Source organism: Bison bison, unplaced genomic scaffold, assembly GCF_000754665.1.
Source record: "Bison bison bison isolate TAMUID 2011002044 unplaced genomic scaffold, Bison_UMD1.0 scf7180017864291, whole genome shotgun sequence".
NCBI lineage: Eukaryota > Metazoa > Chordata > Mammalia > Artiodactyla > Bovidae > Bison > Bison bison.
In genome coordinates this window covers 493,898-508,591 of record NW_011494863.1, presented here as the reverse complement: position 1 = coordinate 508,591, position 14,694 = coordinate 493,898, and the positions used below count along the sequence as shown (strand labels likewise).

Here is a 14,694-nt window from a genome sequence, read left to right as displayed (position 1 = left end):
AAGGGTCACACAACTTGTGGGATCTTAGTTCCCTGATCAGAGATTGAACCCTGCCTGGCCCATGGCACTGAAAAAGTGCATGGAGTCCTAACCACTGAGCATCCAGGAATTCCCTATATTTGTTAATTCACAAAGAAGTGCTATATGAGGGACTGGAAATGTGGGTTATATAGGGAAACAAAGATTGTATGTGAAAACGGCCACCCCAGTGAACAATGGGCTTCATGTTCTTTAGGTAGAGAGAGTCTTTACAAATTCTATCCTAGCAGCTTAAACTCCATCACAAGTATCTCAAAAGCAAAAAATATATCCTGAAGGGTTTTGCTTTAAAACTAGTTACTTCTAGTATAACTTCCCCCTTTTCTTCAAGGAAAATATTTTCTTTATTCTCAGAGCACATATTATTGTTATTGAAAATGCTCTTATAAATCTATTTTATGCATCAATGGCTATCTTTAGGTCTGTTAAAAATTCTTTCCATTTTAAATAACAAAGTACTGCTATCACTCCACCTTAATATTCCACATACAATTCCAGACCTAAACATTGTTTGTAACTGGTGATTGCCTGGACAGTGTCAACTATTCAGTAATAACAATGTGGATATTACAAGTAAACGATGAATTCCCCGAAACCAATCAATGGCTGTTTCTGACAGTTAACTGATGCTTTAAAGGTATTTCAGACTCCTACATTTCAAGAAGAAGCTGGCATCGACGACTGTGACTTGCTCCATTGATATGTTGACTCCACTCCTGTAGTAAAGTAAATTAGAAGAATTAACAAAACTAAAACTAAGATTTCTTTTCAACCATTCAAACTCTAGGATGTTAATCTATATGTCTATATACAATTATCATAAACTGAACACCTGACCATTCACTAATTTAAAACCATTTCTCTGAATCCTTGTAGCTTCATCCTGCCCTCAAATACTCCATGCACATTCTTGGAAAAACTGGTAACTTGGTTAACAAACTAAGAGACCTGACAGGGAAAAGATAGAGTTAATAAAGATGAAGAGTAGTAACTGACTTTGAGATCAGTAGGCATATTAATTTCTGCTGCAGACAAAACTGAAGTTTTATTCACATATTATTAGAATTGCTTTCACAGAACTCTGATAAAATAAATATCCATGCTTATATCACTTTTTAAGAAAACATATACTGTAAGTATGAATAATTAGTTAAAAATAGTATCTTTAATTTCATCCAGCCTTTGAGGTATGTTGTAAGTGTACTATAGCCACAGAAAGCTAAGTTAATTCAACAGGAGTGACTTTTCAAGGAAACACTCCCCAATTTATCAAAAACCTAAGCTTCCATTATATTTCCCAAAATTAGAGAAGTAAATTTCAGGAATGTCCATTTCTAAGTTTTAGGAAGGAAAACATTTTATTTCTTCAATATTTGCTTTATGATTATTTTAAATTTTGAAGGGATTACTTTTTCCTTTACTTTATTCAAATAAACTATCCTTTCTTTAAAAATCCACATGTAAATGATTAGCATTTTAGGCAATATAAAAAGAAGAGTTAGGAAAAGTAGGCTTTGCTGCCAGACTGCTTAGGTTCAATTCCCAAGGTACCACTTACTAGATGTGAATCCTTGGTATAAGTTATTTAAAAAACACTGTGGTTCAGTATCTTTCTAGGGTTTTTTGGAAAGTAAATGAACAATAAAGGTAACCTGTTTATTGGAACACTGCCAAGCACATATGAAGTGCTAATAAAAAACTTTTTAATTAAAAAGGAAGAAAAGCAACTATTATTACACTGCTTATAAAGCTATCTTGTTTTACAATCCCCACTTTACAGGTTATTATTGTTTCACAAATCCTCACAGAATAAGGCAACTTTTCCAAGACTCATACTACCTGAAACATTAGAAAGTCCTTAAAAGGGAGTCTGACTTAGAGCTGAACCAAATTACAAGAGATACCATTCTGAAGTTTTAAAAAGTTAATTTATAAATGGAATCTAGTTTATAAAAACTTACAGCCTGAGTGTTTACACACATTTCTTTGCCCTACTAAAATTAACTAAAATTCTGTGACTGAAGTAAAATGGAACATTTCAACAGAATGGTACTTCTAAGAACTTGGGGAGCTATCTTTCAAAGTTAGATTGTCTTTATGGCTAACAGTTAAAGAACTGGAAGAGATCTGTCCAGCTGGCTCTATAACCAAATGTTTGGGGTATAAAAACTTTCTATTTGCAAACCAACAGACCACTGACTTGTTGGAAGCCACTTTAAAAATGGCTGTAATCAAGAGGCACCATAGGCAAAGTTGACAAAATTCAGAAGCGGGATTAAACAAATATGTTAACCAAGAATTTTCTTAATGAAAACTATTCAGATTTAAAATATCCTTGAGAAACAGTGTGTTCAGAGAGGAGTAAAAGTTATCCTATTAGGCATGCTTCTAATTAATAGGAGATGGTAAAGCTATCTAGTAAACCAGAAATTATTTATATCCAATCGCCCATGATCTTCAAGGGTTCAAACTTTTCAAAGTGTGGCTGGTCTTACAAAGTACTAGAAGGAAAATCAAGATCAAAGAATCAGTTATATCTCCCAAACCACCCATTACTAATCTGCTCTACCATAATGGGCTTTAAAAAAAATCTGTATGTTTGGATTCTACATTGAGGCAACACTCAGATTAATAAAGAATAAGGATTCACTTTTTGAATTCAGAAGTTCTGCAGGAAAAACTACATTCACCTTAATGTCATTGAGATACCTAAATTATATAAAGAAAGGATAATTTGGAGAAGCACATGTGGAATGGCAAAGTTAAGAATAACTTAAGGGCTTCTAGAAAACTAAAAAGAAAAACATGAACTCAAGTGACAAGACAGCGGAAGGGCTGTAGTGGCCAGTTTTCTTTAAGTGAAAGGAATTTTGAGGCAAGTTTGAGGCTGTGCAGAAAAGCAACTTGATGTTCTAAAATGACCTAGAAAGAAATAAAAGCAACATCATCACTGAAAGTTACTTAAAATATCAAAATGACAGATGTTTTTCCCCTAAAAGACTATTCATACTAAGAAGAAGTTTTGATCATGTAAGTTATTTAATGTTACCGCTAAGTGAAAAGAACAGATTTTCCAAGTTATGCAGCAATACCAGAGAGCAGGATTAAATGTTTTAAAATTTTTCATTACCTACTTTCGTAAGAATTTTCTCTAAACTCAGTGATTCTATATCAGCTATAAATTAAAAAGATCCCTACCAAAAGTGAGCATTTATTTTTCCAATAATGAAGATACCTAGAAACATTAGCTATGTTAAGGAAACTATATTGAGAGAATCCAGGTGTTAAAACTTCTTAAAATCGGTACAATTTACAAATACCACAAATTTTGAAAATCAAAGGGCCTCTAAAGTAACTTTCTAAATTTGCTAGAGTACACGCAGTTTTGCAGATTAAAAGTATCTCTTTACTAGGTAAGGTGCCTTACTCTTGAGTCTAAAGTTTCAAATATTCAAAAATGTTCTTTGGCCAATTTAGATCCATTTACTATCATTATTTATTAACTGTTCAGGAACTAGAAGGTAGTAACATCTGGACAGAAAAGAATGATATAGAAAAATAGGAACTTTTTCTGATTCAAGTCCTTCTTGATTTCCTTTTGTGTTCCTTTACTGAATTCTTTTCCTATATGTTAAGTGGCAACATTAAGTTACTGCTCAAAGTCAGGATGAAGAGACTTCCAACAGCAGCTTTTAATTTATGATGACTCCAGTAGCAAAGATTAAGTCCCTTACAATCATTTTCATTTGAGACACTGTAACTAGCTATCTTCCTTGGAATTTATAGAGACCCCATCTGAGAATATTTCTCATACTGTCATTTCTGCAAGCAGACAGAAAATATTTGGAGTCACCAGAGTTTAATGGATCTTTTCATTAAATCAATTCATAGCAGATCTAAACCTTGAAGTTGAATACTGAACAAAAACTAAATTCCATGATATACTAAGTGTATCCAACAAATTTGAAAAATAGAAAATACCAAAATACCTACTAAATACAATTCCCTAACTTTTACGAGTTTGTGATTCCATGTCTTACATTAAAATTAATCTATGAATGTAAATTTACCATTTGAAGTTATTTTGACATGGATTGAAGAATAAAATATTCCTTGTGTACTTAAACTACTACTTCAGAAAACTTTTGTATTATAGATTTATATACATGTATTTTTAGCTAGAAATCACTCTTAAAAAGATATTTTTCAAAATACTCTAAATTCAAACAATGTAAGAAGTCTCTTAATTATCTGAGACAAAAACACTGAGATCTCAACACAGAAAAGGGATTGATTGGTAAGACTTTTAAAAAGATTAAAAACAAAATCTCTAATGACTTACATGATTTAGTTTACTCAAAAATCAACTCACTTAAAAATGCTTTTAAAGGGATAGATATGAAGAGAAAATGGCCCTTCCAGATGTTACTGTGAAGAAAAAACCCTGTAACAGCAACCATCAAACCAGTTTCATGGCAATAACATGTTCCAATTAAGTACAGCACATCAGGAAAAATGGATGGTCAGATTACAGATCAAGCTAGTGGACTGCTATAATGCTGACTTTAAGTCAACTGCACTGTATTTTGTTTTGGGAAAAAAACAGTGCGAATGATTAGCATTGAAAACGTTGAAAGAGAAAGGACAATATATTTAAAAGGGCATTTTGAAAAAGTTCCCATTTTGCCAGATGTGATAATTAAAGCAAAGGAGAATCAGATTTTTTTTCCTTCAAATGAGTATACCAGAAGTCTAAGTCAGAAAAAGAATATGCTTATGAGGAACACAGAGCAGGATACTGCAGTAGGTGATTTTCCCAAGTCTCTAAAGGGATAGATGCAATATGGGATAATAAAAAGTGAGTTTTGAATATGTTTAAGAAAGTTGTGGAAAAGGAGAAAAAAAAAGATGAAAAATTTCAGTTACAGCATGAGAGTTTGTGTTAAAGGGAAATTAAAAAAGAAGAATAAACTAATCTAAAATATGAAATATACTGAAACAAACACCAGGGCTCTACATTAACTCTTTCCCTGTAGCCACAGATAAGGAAAAAAAGAGAATTGTTCAAGAATGTATCGTTACTACATACGAATCAGTAATTAAGACAGATGGAGAGCTGATTATCTAGCATCCTGAATGGCAGAGCACATTGACTGCAAAAAAACAGAAAAAATACTTAAAACAATTCAACAAAGCAGACAAAAAAAACCTGCTTAAATATACGATTAAGAAGAACATACTGATGCCAAAAACCAACAAGATAATTCCAGTGGATGATAGCTTTGTGGCCAGAAGTAATCTACGTAGATTATATTAATGTAAAGCCCTGGTTTAAAATGCTCAAAAACAATTACCTTCCAAATAAAGTAAGTGTTCTCAAAAGTATAAAAATTCTTGATCAACTCAATGTCATCAGACTACAGAGTACAAGATATAGGTAAATACAGAATAGGCACTACAACGTAAAAGAAATTAGAAGTATCTGTTGCATTAACTCACCTTATTAGAATGAACTGGCAAATCACATATAGAGCACAGATGGGGATAACCCTTCGGTAAGAGTCCATGGAAGTCTTCAATATTGCTACTTGGAGGAGCGCCCCTCTTTTTCTCAAAGAGAGATCTCTCTTGTAAGGGGCCAGGACCACGTCCCATTCTCTCATACTCACTGTCAAATTTATGATAGTTATGCGATGTCTCACCAAAAAAAGAATCATCCCTACACCTTTCTCCATCTCTTAATCTGTCATCTTCATAATCCATTCTGTCATAATAACCAGATTCTTGAGAACGACTTCCATGGTCATAATCAAGCACTGGGTTGAGACTAGGACCACGATCATCAAAACTATCTCTTCTAAAGTGCCTTTTTTCTTCCCAATCGTCCCTAGGTACTCTGTATGGTGGCTACCGTGTAGCAGATCTGCCATCTCTACCATAACTCAATGTAGGGCTTTCTTTAGTTCTCCTCCTTTTAAGCTGCAGAAGGATCTGGGGCAAATTCTCAGGAGTAATCTTGTCCTCTGGATAACGACTCAGTTCATCTAAGTGTCTAGCAGACAGACCAAAGCTGGCCAAAATGTTACTGGCCTGGTCTGCATCTCCACGGTTTTGAGAAGACAAAGGGAGCGGACCTCTACTTCCGATGTTAAATATAGACTGCAAATTATGGGAAGAAGTACTAGCAGAAGACAGTATACTATGAGCTCCTTGTTGATTCAATGAAGAACTCATTCCAAGATTCATTAAACTAGCAAGGCGTGCAGTACCCTGGTTCATCCTTCCAAGAGATGCTGGCATACTTAAAGACTGGGTAGCAGCAGCAAGAAGGCCTATTCCTGCTGCAGACAGGTCACGCCCATGACCCTGCGAGTCCCTACCGAGAGATGACTGCTGGAATGACTTGGACATTGTAGAACTATCTCTTGTCTAGTTTATAGATTAAAAAAAAAATTTTTTTTTTAAAGATGGCCAAAAAGAAAGCTCAACTAGAAAACTAGGTTAACTTTGCTTCAAAAAATGGTAACGCCAAGAAAAAGGATCAATAAGGACTGTAGAATCTTCTTCAAGCTGAGAACCAGCAGACAACTCTGTAGAAAAATAAGCAATTTTAGTCATAAATCCCTTTAAGTAGATGCCGTTTTTTTTTAGAAAAAAAAAACTTACGCATCATGTTGATTAAAAAAAAACATTTAAGATCTCAAACTTACAAGGAATTACATAACTTAAACAGATTTCAGATGTATGCAGAGCTTGCATATACTTAAAAAGTAGTCTTTCATGCTAAAGTTTAACTATTAAAGGGAATTTCATACGGAATTTAAAAACATTTCAATTGAAGGGTCAGATGTCTGAATATATCAAAATTTCAATAAAAATATAGATGTGTCTCTTCTTTTAGAAGAAAAATACACCCTATAATATGATGCTTAAGTTCCAGAAGACTAAAAACAAAACAAAACAAAAAATCAAGGTCAACAAGTCAAAGATGAATCAGTTGTATTGTTTTAGAAAATGAGACCTATTAACACTATCAGAAAGAACCAAGTAAAATCACAAGTAACGAAGCTTAAGTGTCAAGTACCTAGCATAAGATCTAAGACCAAACGCTACAGTTGAGATCTTTATGCAGCAAAATCAAATTGAGGTAAAGACTGATGTGAAGAAAAATAAGCGACTCCCTACAGTTTATAGATTTCTGCACAAATTTAAGCCAAATAATTAACTGCCTCATTCTCCATCCTCTATCAGGCAGTTGCTTACTTCATTTCTAATCTTAAAAGGCAAGGAGAATCAAATATGGTCAGTACAGAAATAGGAGACTCCCCAAGAACAACCACAAGTACAGGAAGTATAGGTGATTTAAAGAAGTGAAACTCCACAAGGTAGTAGCCGTGAACATTCATTTAATGCTCAGGGCTGTAACACCTCTAGAGCTCAAAACAGGTGAAAATGAAAACGAGATCTTGCTTACATAGATTTCTGTAAACAGATTCTTTCACAAGAATAGCCCCATCATCCAGAAAATTTAAATTGTGAATACAACCCCTCAAGATGTGTTTCCTCCAAGATGTGATAGTAACGAAATTACTTTCATTTTTATTTTACCTCAAAAATTTTCACATAAGAATTCACAAAGCATTTATGAATGATCTCATAACGTATTAAATGACGTACATAACTGTCCCTGGTGAAACAATTTTATAATCACAATTACACACAGAGGTTTAGGTCTTAAATTGTTTGCTACATAATTCTACTATGTAGAGACACTGTTCAGTTAACTCATAAGTTTCATCACCGATATACCTAAGCACTTAAACTTTATCAACATAAAAACCAGGCAATATTTAATAGTTACAAGTCAATTATGGGACAGATTCCACTAATGACAGATTAAGGAAACACTAGACGAAAACAGTGGTAGAAGAAGTGTAAAAAAAAAGTTGCAGGCAAGACTAAAGTTAGATTTTACAAAAAGATGTAACAAAGTTAAAAAGACATAGAAATGCTATCAGAGGTGACTGGAATTACAGATGTTTTTGCACACCAAGAAAGATGAACTTGAGAAAAGACACCAAAGAAACTCATTCCAGATGAGATCCATTATGTAAACTACTTAGACCTTAAGATTAATAAGATAAAGACAAGAGTAAGTAAACATCATTGGATGAAGGTTTCTCTGATATGACTTTTAAATACCATACAGAATGGTGGTTAAAATACTGTTGAAACATTTGTAGTACCCTCTTACGTTTTCATACGTTGTTTAAAAAAAAAAAACAAACTCAAAACCATTAAGAGGGTTTTTCTGAAATCAAAATTTCAAAGTATCTAAGTTACTATTAATTGCAGCTTTGCCTTTCACTTGGGAGTCAAAGCTTCATATACTGAAAAGCCAGCCTTTCAAAAGACCTATTCTTTCCCTTTAGGGAAATTATACTATGGCATTATGACCATGTGTAAATTTTTAAAATTGATATTTTAAGGAAATGATTGTTGAATTACAGAGATCTCAATTACTTTTCTTTGCAACATATATGAATGGTGGAGCTGCAAAAAGGAAAGGTTAAGAGAAGTAAAGGTAAAAGGTGATAACCTTAAGACAAAACAGAAAATGGATGTCAGAAAAACTAAGAAAAAGAGAAAGACAACCATGTAAATCCCATGACAACTTGTAATTTAAGAATAACTTTAATATTTTTGTGACTCAGATTCAACTTCAGTCCCACACAAAGATATGAGAGTAGCAGTACTGAAAAAGTCAAATTTTTGAATTTAACAAATTTCTTAAAAATTTTCTATTAGAACAAAGAAATTAAGAAAAATTCGACAAGATAGCACTGATGTAAGAACATTTATTAAAAAGTTCCTTTAGTATCTTATCTTTGGTCAATGAACATAAGATGAACAAAGCACTTTAAAGGCTCTAAGTCAGACCTACTGCCTATGAAACCATCACAATACTGACAAGTCTACCAAGTTACTAAAGTGATTAAAAAAAAAAATTAGCTTCTTTTACTCCATGTTTTTTTTCTGCATAAAGCTGCGTTTTCATAGAGATTAATAAAGTTTGAAAATAGTTCCTTTGAGATAACTCATCTAAAATGTAATGTTAAAACCCAATTTACTCATTTAACTTTATACAATACAGAATCTTTCACTTCCAAAAAAAAAAAGTGCCTCCACCCTCTCCCATCAGAAAACATTAAGAAACAACTAAGGCTTCACAAATGCCATTTAACTATACTCTGATATTCAAATTCTCAGTGAACAAAGTTCATGATATAAATTATATTAAAGATGTTAGCTTCACATTCAACATCTGAACAAATATGTATGGTTAACAAATAAGCTTCGGTTAATAATATTCAACCCCCACATTCCATAAACCTGATACCCTTTATCTTCTTCAATAATTAGAAGAAATGGAATACTAAAACATTTTAGAAAACAAATGAAAGCTAAACACACACAAAGTTAATGGAGAAAACAGTGTTCTGTATCCAAATTTCCTGTGTAAAATAAAGATTATCTATTAGTCTATTATATATTATTTCAGAGGATTACTTCGCAGGAAGTAAAATGAACATAAGCATACTTCAGTTCTTTAAAAGATGACATAGAAGAAACCTTCAGCGTCTGAAGTTAAAAACACTATGTTTTAAAGGTATCTAATACCACCATATGGATCTTTATACTTTTTGACTGTGTGAAATAAGTTACTTTTAAAAAACAACCGATTTTAAGATAGTATAATCATAAAGGCATGTAGAGATACGTAGGAAAGAAATATCCACACGTTGACATAATAACCTTTTAATCTCACATAAAAATTTAACATACAACAGCTAGAAAACAGCTTCTGAATTGTAACACAAATGGGTGAAAGAAATTTTGAGATTTTCCCATCTCTATCAAGGTCAAACACCTTTGTGATTTAACTTTTTCATGTGAAAATATGCCAAATATACACGGCAACCAACAATACAAATGCATAAAAAATGTCCTAATCATGTCACTAACAGATGGCAGGGATAGTTCACTAATTTAAAGAAGTACTTAACTAATCAATCTCCAACTGAGGTACAGAGTACTTCAATTGAAGTAAATATTCCTTAAATTTCCTCACTTATTAACCTTATAATGGCTTTATAAATAACTTCAACATAGCTTCCATTTTAGAGTATTAAATAAATTTTCATCTTAATGTTAGTTTATATCACTGTATCTTTTTCTACTATATTTTATAAATTGTATTTAAGGTTTTTTTTTTTTTTTAAAACTGAAGTATAACTGATTTATAATACTATATGAGCTTCAGGTGTACAACATAGGATTCAGTATTTTTGCATATTACACTCCATTGTAAGATAATGGAAGATAACAGCTATTATTTCCTGTTGCTTATCCAGCTCTATTAACTTTGTATACACCAATGTGCCTCACCACACAACAAAAAAACCCTAAAAAGTGCAGTGCCCAAGAAGGCTGAAAAAAAATAATATTCTGAAGTGCTTTAAAACTATTGGTGTCAATTCATATATATTACTGATATGGATTAAACTTCTAACCCACTTCTTAATCCTTAGGTTAACAACAGATTCAGTTGCTAAAAAATCTTCATGGTAATCCATAGAAAAGATTCCTATTATTCAGACTTAAAATATTTTTCTTCTAAGTTTTTTCCCTAGTGACTTTAAGTAAATTCATACTACAGGAAAGAAAGTTACTCCATTTAACTGACAATTTTGACTCTTGATCTGACCTATGACACTAACTTGGCTAACTCTCTATTTAAAAGCAAGTCTGTGGTTTTCCTCAAGGCACCATTCTGCACCCTTATGATATTCCCCTCTGCTTCATGATCTGCTCTCCTGGTTTCCGCAAACATCTGTACAACTCTTTGATTTGATATAAATTGGGATTTTTTTAGAGCCCAAATGCCTGGATTTGAAAACCAGCTCTTCTACAGAATAGCTGCATGAACCTGGGCAAATTACTTAACATCTGGGTTTATTCCCTCATATGTAAAATGGGAATAAAAATAACATCCATTTCACAGGGCCTGGCATATTGTAAGCACCACAGTAATCATCTACTTTATGCACTCTGATCCTCACAACCAATGAGAAAACAAACTAGAAGTAAAAGGACTGACCCAGAGGACTGACCTTTTTCACTTGTACTGGACTATTTCATGTATCAACTATAATCTCATTCAATTCTATTCAAAGCCAGATTTAAAACCTGAAGGTTGTTACCAAGTCAGAAGTCAGCTTTAAAAGACTACAAACCTAAAACATCACTAATCATTCTACTCTATTCAAAAACATACTGCTCCTTACTATTTACCACATGAAGTCCTCAGTATGGTTTTCAATGCCCTTCATATTGGTTGCATCCTTCTTCTCTAAACCTATTTTCTGGCACATGCCAACACCTTAAGAAAAAGTTCATTTTATGAGCCATTATACAGACTGCTTACTACTTGTTCAAACATAATTATTAGATAGAATGTGTCTCTCCTTTCTCCATTTAATACTAGGAATTCTCTTAAGGTCCAACACCCCCCTTCACATCATGTATTTTACAAATCAGTGTATATAAATGCCAAAGGTCAGAAACAACATCAATAAAACCTTAGATACTTATTTCCAATGATTCTTCCTTCCCTTATGGAGTCACTTGTTTTTAAGTCCTACCACTTAACAGACATATCTTTTCAGTGTTAATTTTACTTTTCTTAATTTTACACAAATGGGCTTAATATATATATATATTGCTCTTGTTTAAAACTGATTTACACATGAATTAAAACTACATTTTCACTGTTATATAGATACCATTATGGCATACACACTTATCTGTTTTTCAGAAGATGAACATTTAGACTGTTTCTCATTTCCTGTCATTACCAAGAATGCTGTTATGAGTATTTCTTGGTCTCCTGATGCTTCAGTATAAAATTCCCTCCTCCACTGTGGTTCTCAAGGATATCATAACCCACACAAGGATACACAGTTAAGCATTAAAATTGTTTTATTGCTTCACACCTTTTCACAGTGAGAATGTTTTAAGTACACGTTTGTATTTCTTTGCTATTACTGTTCCTTTCCCAACTGCTGTGAGTCAGGTGTTCAAACACTTTCACATATGCTACAAAAGCTCTTCTCCTATCGGTGACTGTACCAAAGAGAGATGTTTAATATCCTAGTCATTTCCAGAGGGAAAAAAATGTACAGATCACCTTTAAAGACCAGAAAATTATCTATTTCATTAACAACCAATGATACTACAAATCAGTGGATCTTCCCTGTAGCTCAGACAGTAAAGAATCTGTAGCAATGCAGGAGACCTGGGTTCGATCCCTGGGTTGGGAAGATCCCCTGGAGAAGGTAATGGCAATCCACTCCAGTATTCTTGCCAGGAGAATCCCATGGACAGAAGATTCTGTAGTCCATGGGGCTGCCAAGAGTTGGACATGACTGAGCGACTAACACTACTACAAATCAAAGATCCTACTGAGATTCTATTATCAATAGAGTCCTTTCCAACTTGCACTTACTGCTCACCATGACATCTTCTATAGACATTTTCCTCCTCTTCGCTCTTCTTATCCAGCAGCTATTCCAATGTCAACAACTGGGAAGACCTATGATCCCACCCCCGGACCATGGCAACCCTCTTTGTTCTATTAACCTGTTTCTGCCTTAAGACAGGCACCAATAACCACAGGCTATTGGTACTCTATAAAAGAAAGGCAGAGATTTGTCATTTAAAAAACTTTCCAGAAAAAGAGCAAGTTTTTATATCAATTAGCTTTAAGTTCTGGAATAGTTTAAAATCAAAAATTTAAAATAATTCTTAAAATTTTAAAATCAAAAATTTACACCTAAGTTTCAATTGCTACTTCATATCAATTTCAATGTCAGAAACTCCTGAGCCTTTTTTTAGATAGATATTAGGGCTTGACCTACAACTGGGAAAATCAATCACATCGAGGTTGCAACACATCAAAGATACTGCATCCATTCAGACCTGCCACCTAATAAATTATATTCAGGTCAGGAGAGAGAACACAGCACTTCATCATATAACTTCTATTGTAGCTTATAGTCAATATGATCTGCAACAAACCAAAAGCTAAAGTACTTTTAAAAGGCTTCATAGTCACAGTTCTCTCAATCCACTGGGCTTCTATGCTCTACCTTTTACTATCCACACCAAAACAGTTTTTCTATTTAAAAACCTTTTATCAAATAGTTCAGAACCCTTAACCTAATGGTCCAATGAGAAGACCCACTACATAGTTAACGAATTTTAAATTAAAGCAATTTCATGGACAGTGTTAACCTTGGAAAAACCGTATATATAAAACTGCAAAACTACACTGCCCACAACCCTTCCACCTCACTAACCATGCATTTGGCAATGTCCACCCCAAACCTTCAGTCAATCAGGTATACTGAGACCCTACTGCCACAGTGTGGGACAATTTTAATGCAATTTTTTTTTTACATTAAAATAATATTTTTATTTCTGTAAAAAGAGAAATTTACTCTTCATAATATTCTCTAACATCTCATTTAATGTGGGTCTAGCAAGAGTTTCAAAATAGCAAATTGTTAAACTTGATAGTAAAACTCACTCTTCTTCACATGACTCAATTAAGGAAATGCTTAGTATTACACCATACCCTGAAGGTTAATAAACTGAGGCTGGGGAGGAGATAAATTCCAGAGTGAAGCAAGGAAATAGAGAAAGAAAATGACATGACAAATATCATCAGGTTACAAAATAAAGAAGTATATAAAAACAAAACACAGACTTTTAACTAGAAGATTTGCTAAGAACACCACTTAACAAACCACTGTCCAATTAATTCTTTGATTTCGATCATTTATAAACAGCTAATGGCTGCAGTTCATAATTATTAGTCCTATCAGTATTAATTTTATGTGAGAATGCCTTCAGATTCCTATGTGCCTACACATAATAACAAGAATATCTTACACAAGCACTTCTTTTTGTCACATTTGAAAACTGCACTTCAGATTTCAAGAAGTTGGCTCATTTTCATCTCAATTTCCCTTAAACAGAGGTGAGATTCTAAAAAAACAAAATGTCTTTTCAGCAGTGCTGCTGCTGCTGCTAAGTTGCTTCAGTCGTGTCCGACTCTGTGCAACCCCAGAGACGGCAGCTCACCAGGCTCACCCGTCCCTGGGATTCTCCAGGCAAGAACACTGGAGTGGGTTGCCATTTCCTTCCCCAATGCATGAAAGTGAAAAGTCAAAGTGAAGTCACTCAGTCGTGTCTGACCCTCAGCGACCCCATGGACTGCAGCCCACCAGGCTCCTCTGTCCATGGGCCAGGCAAGAGTACTGGAGTGGGGTGCCATCGCCTTCTCAGCAGTTTTGGCATTTACAAAAAATGCTTCAGTTTTTTCATTACAAAATTAAGTGTAACGTCTTGTGGAAATTTCAAGAAAAAAGGAAATACAAATGACCCATAAAGCCGACACTCAGGGATATTTTTTACGCTTATTTACACGTTCCTTCAAAAAACAAAAGTCATCAAATTTGGTATCAGCAGAGTTTTATTACTTTCTCCCCAATTAGAACTATATTCCACTATAATTTTCCCATCTGCTGC

At 33.7% G+C, this 14,694-nt stretch overlaps 1 protein-coding gene across 1 annotated transcript in view; it reads right to left on the bottom strand.

Annotated features, from left to right (window-relative positions):
• MATR3 (matrin 3) overlaps positions 1-14,694 on the bottom strand; it is a 27,962-nt gene that overhangs the window by 10,924 nt on the left and 2,344 nt on the right. The window contains 2 exon segments of the mRNA XM_010850317.1: positions 694-755; positions 5,539-6,629. Of these exon segments, the coding sequence (XP_010848619.1) occupies positions 694-755; positions 5,539-6,450 (974 nt within the window). The 5' untranslated portion in view covers positions 6,451-6,629.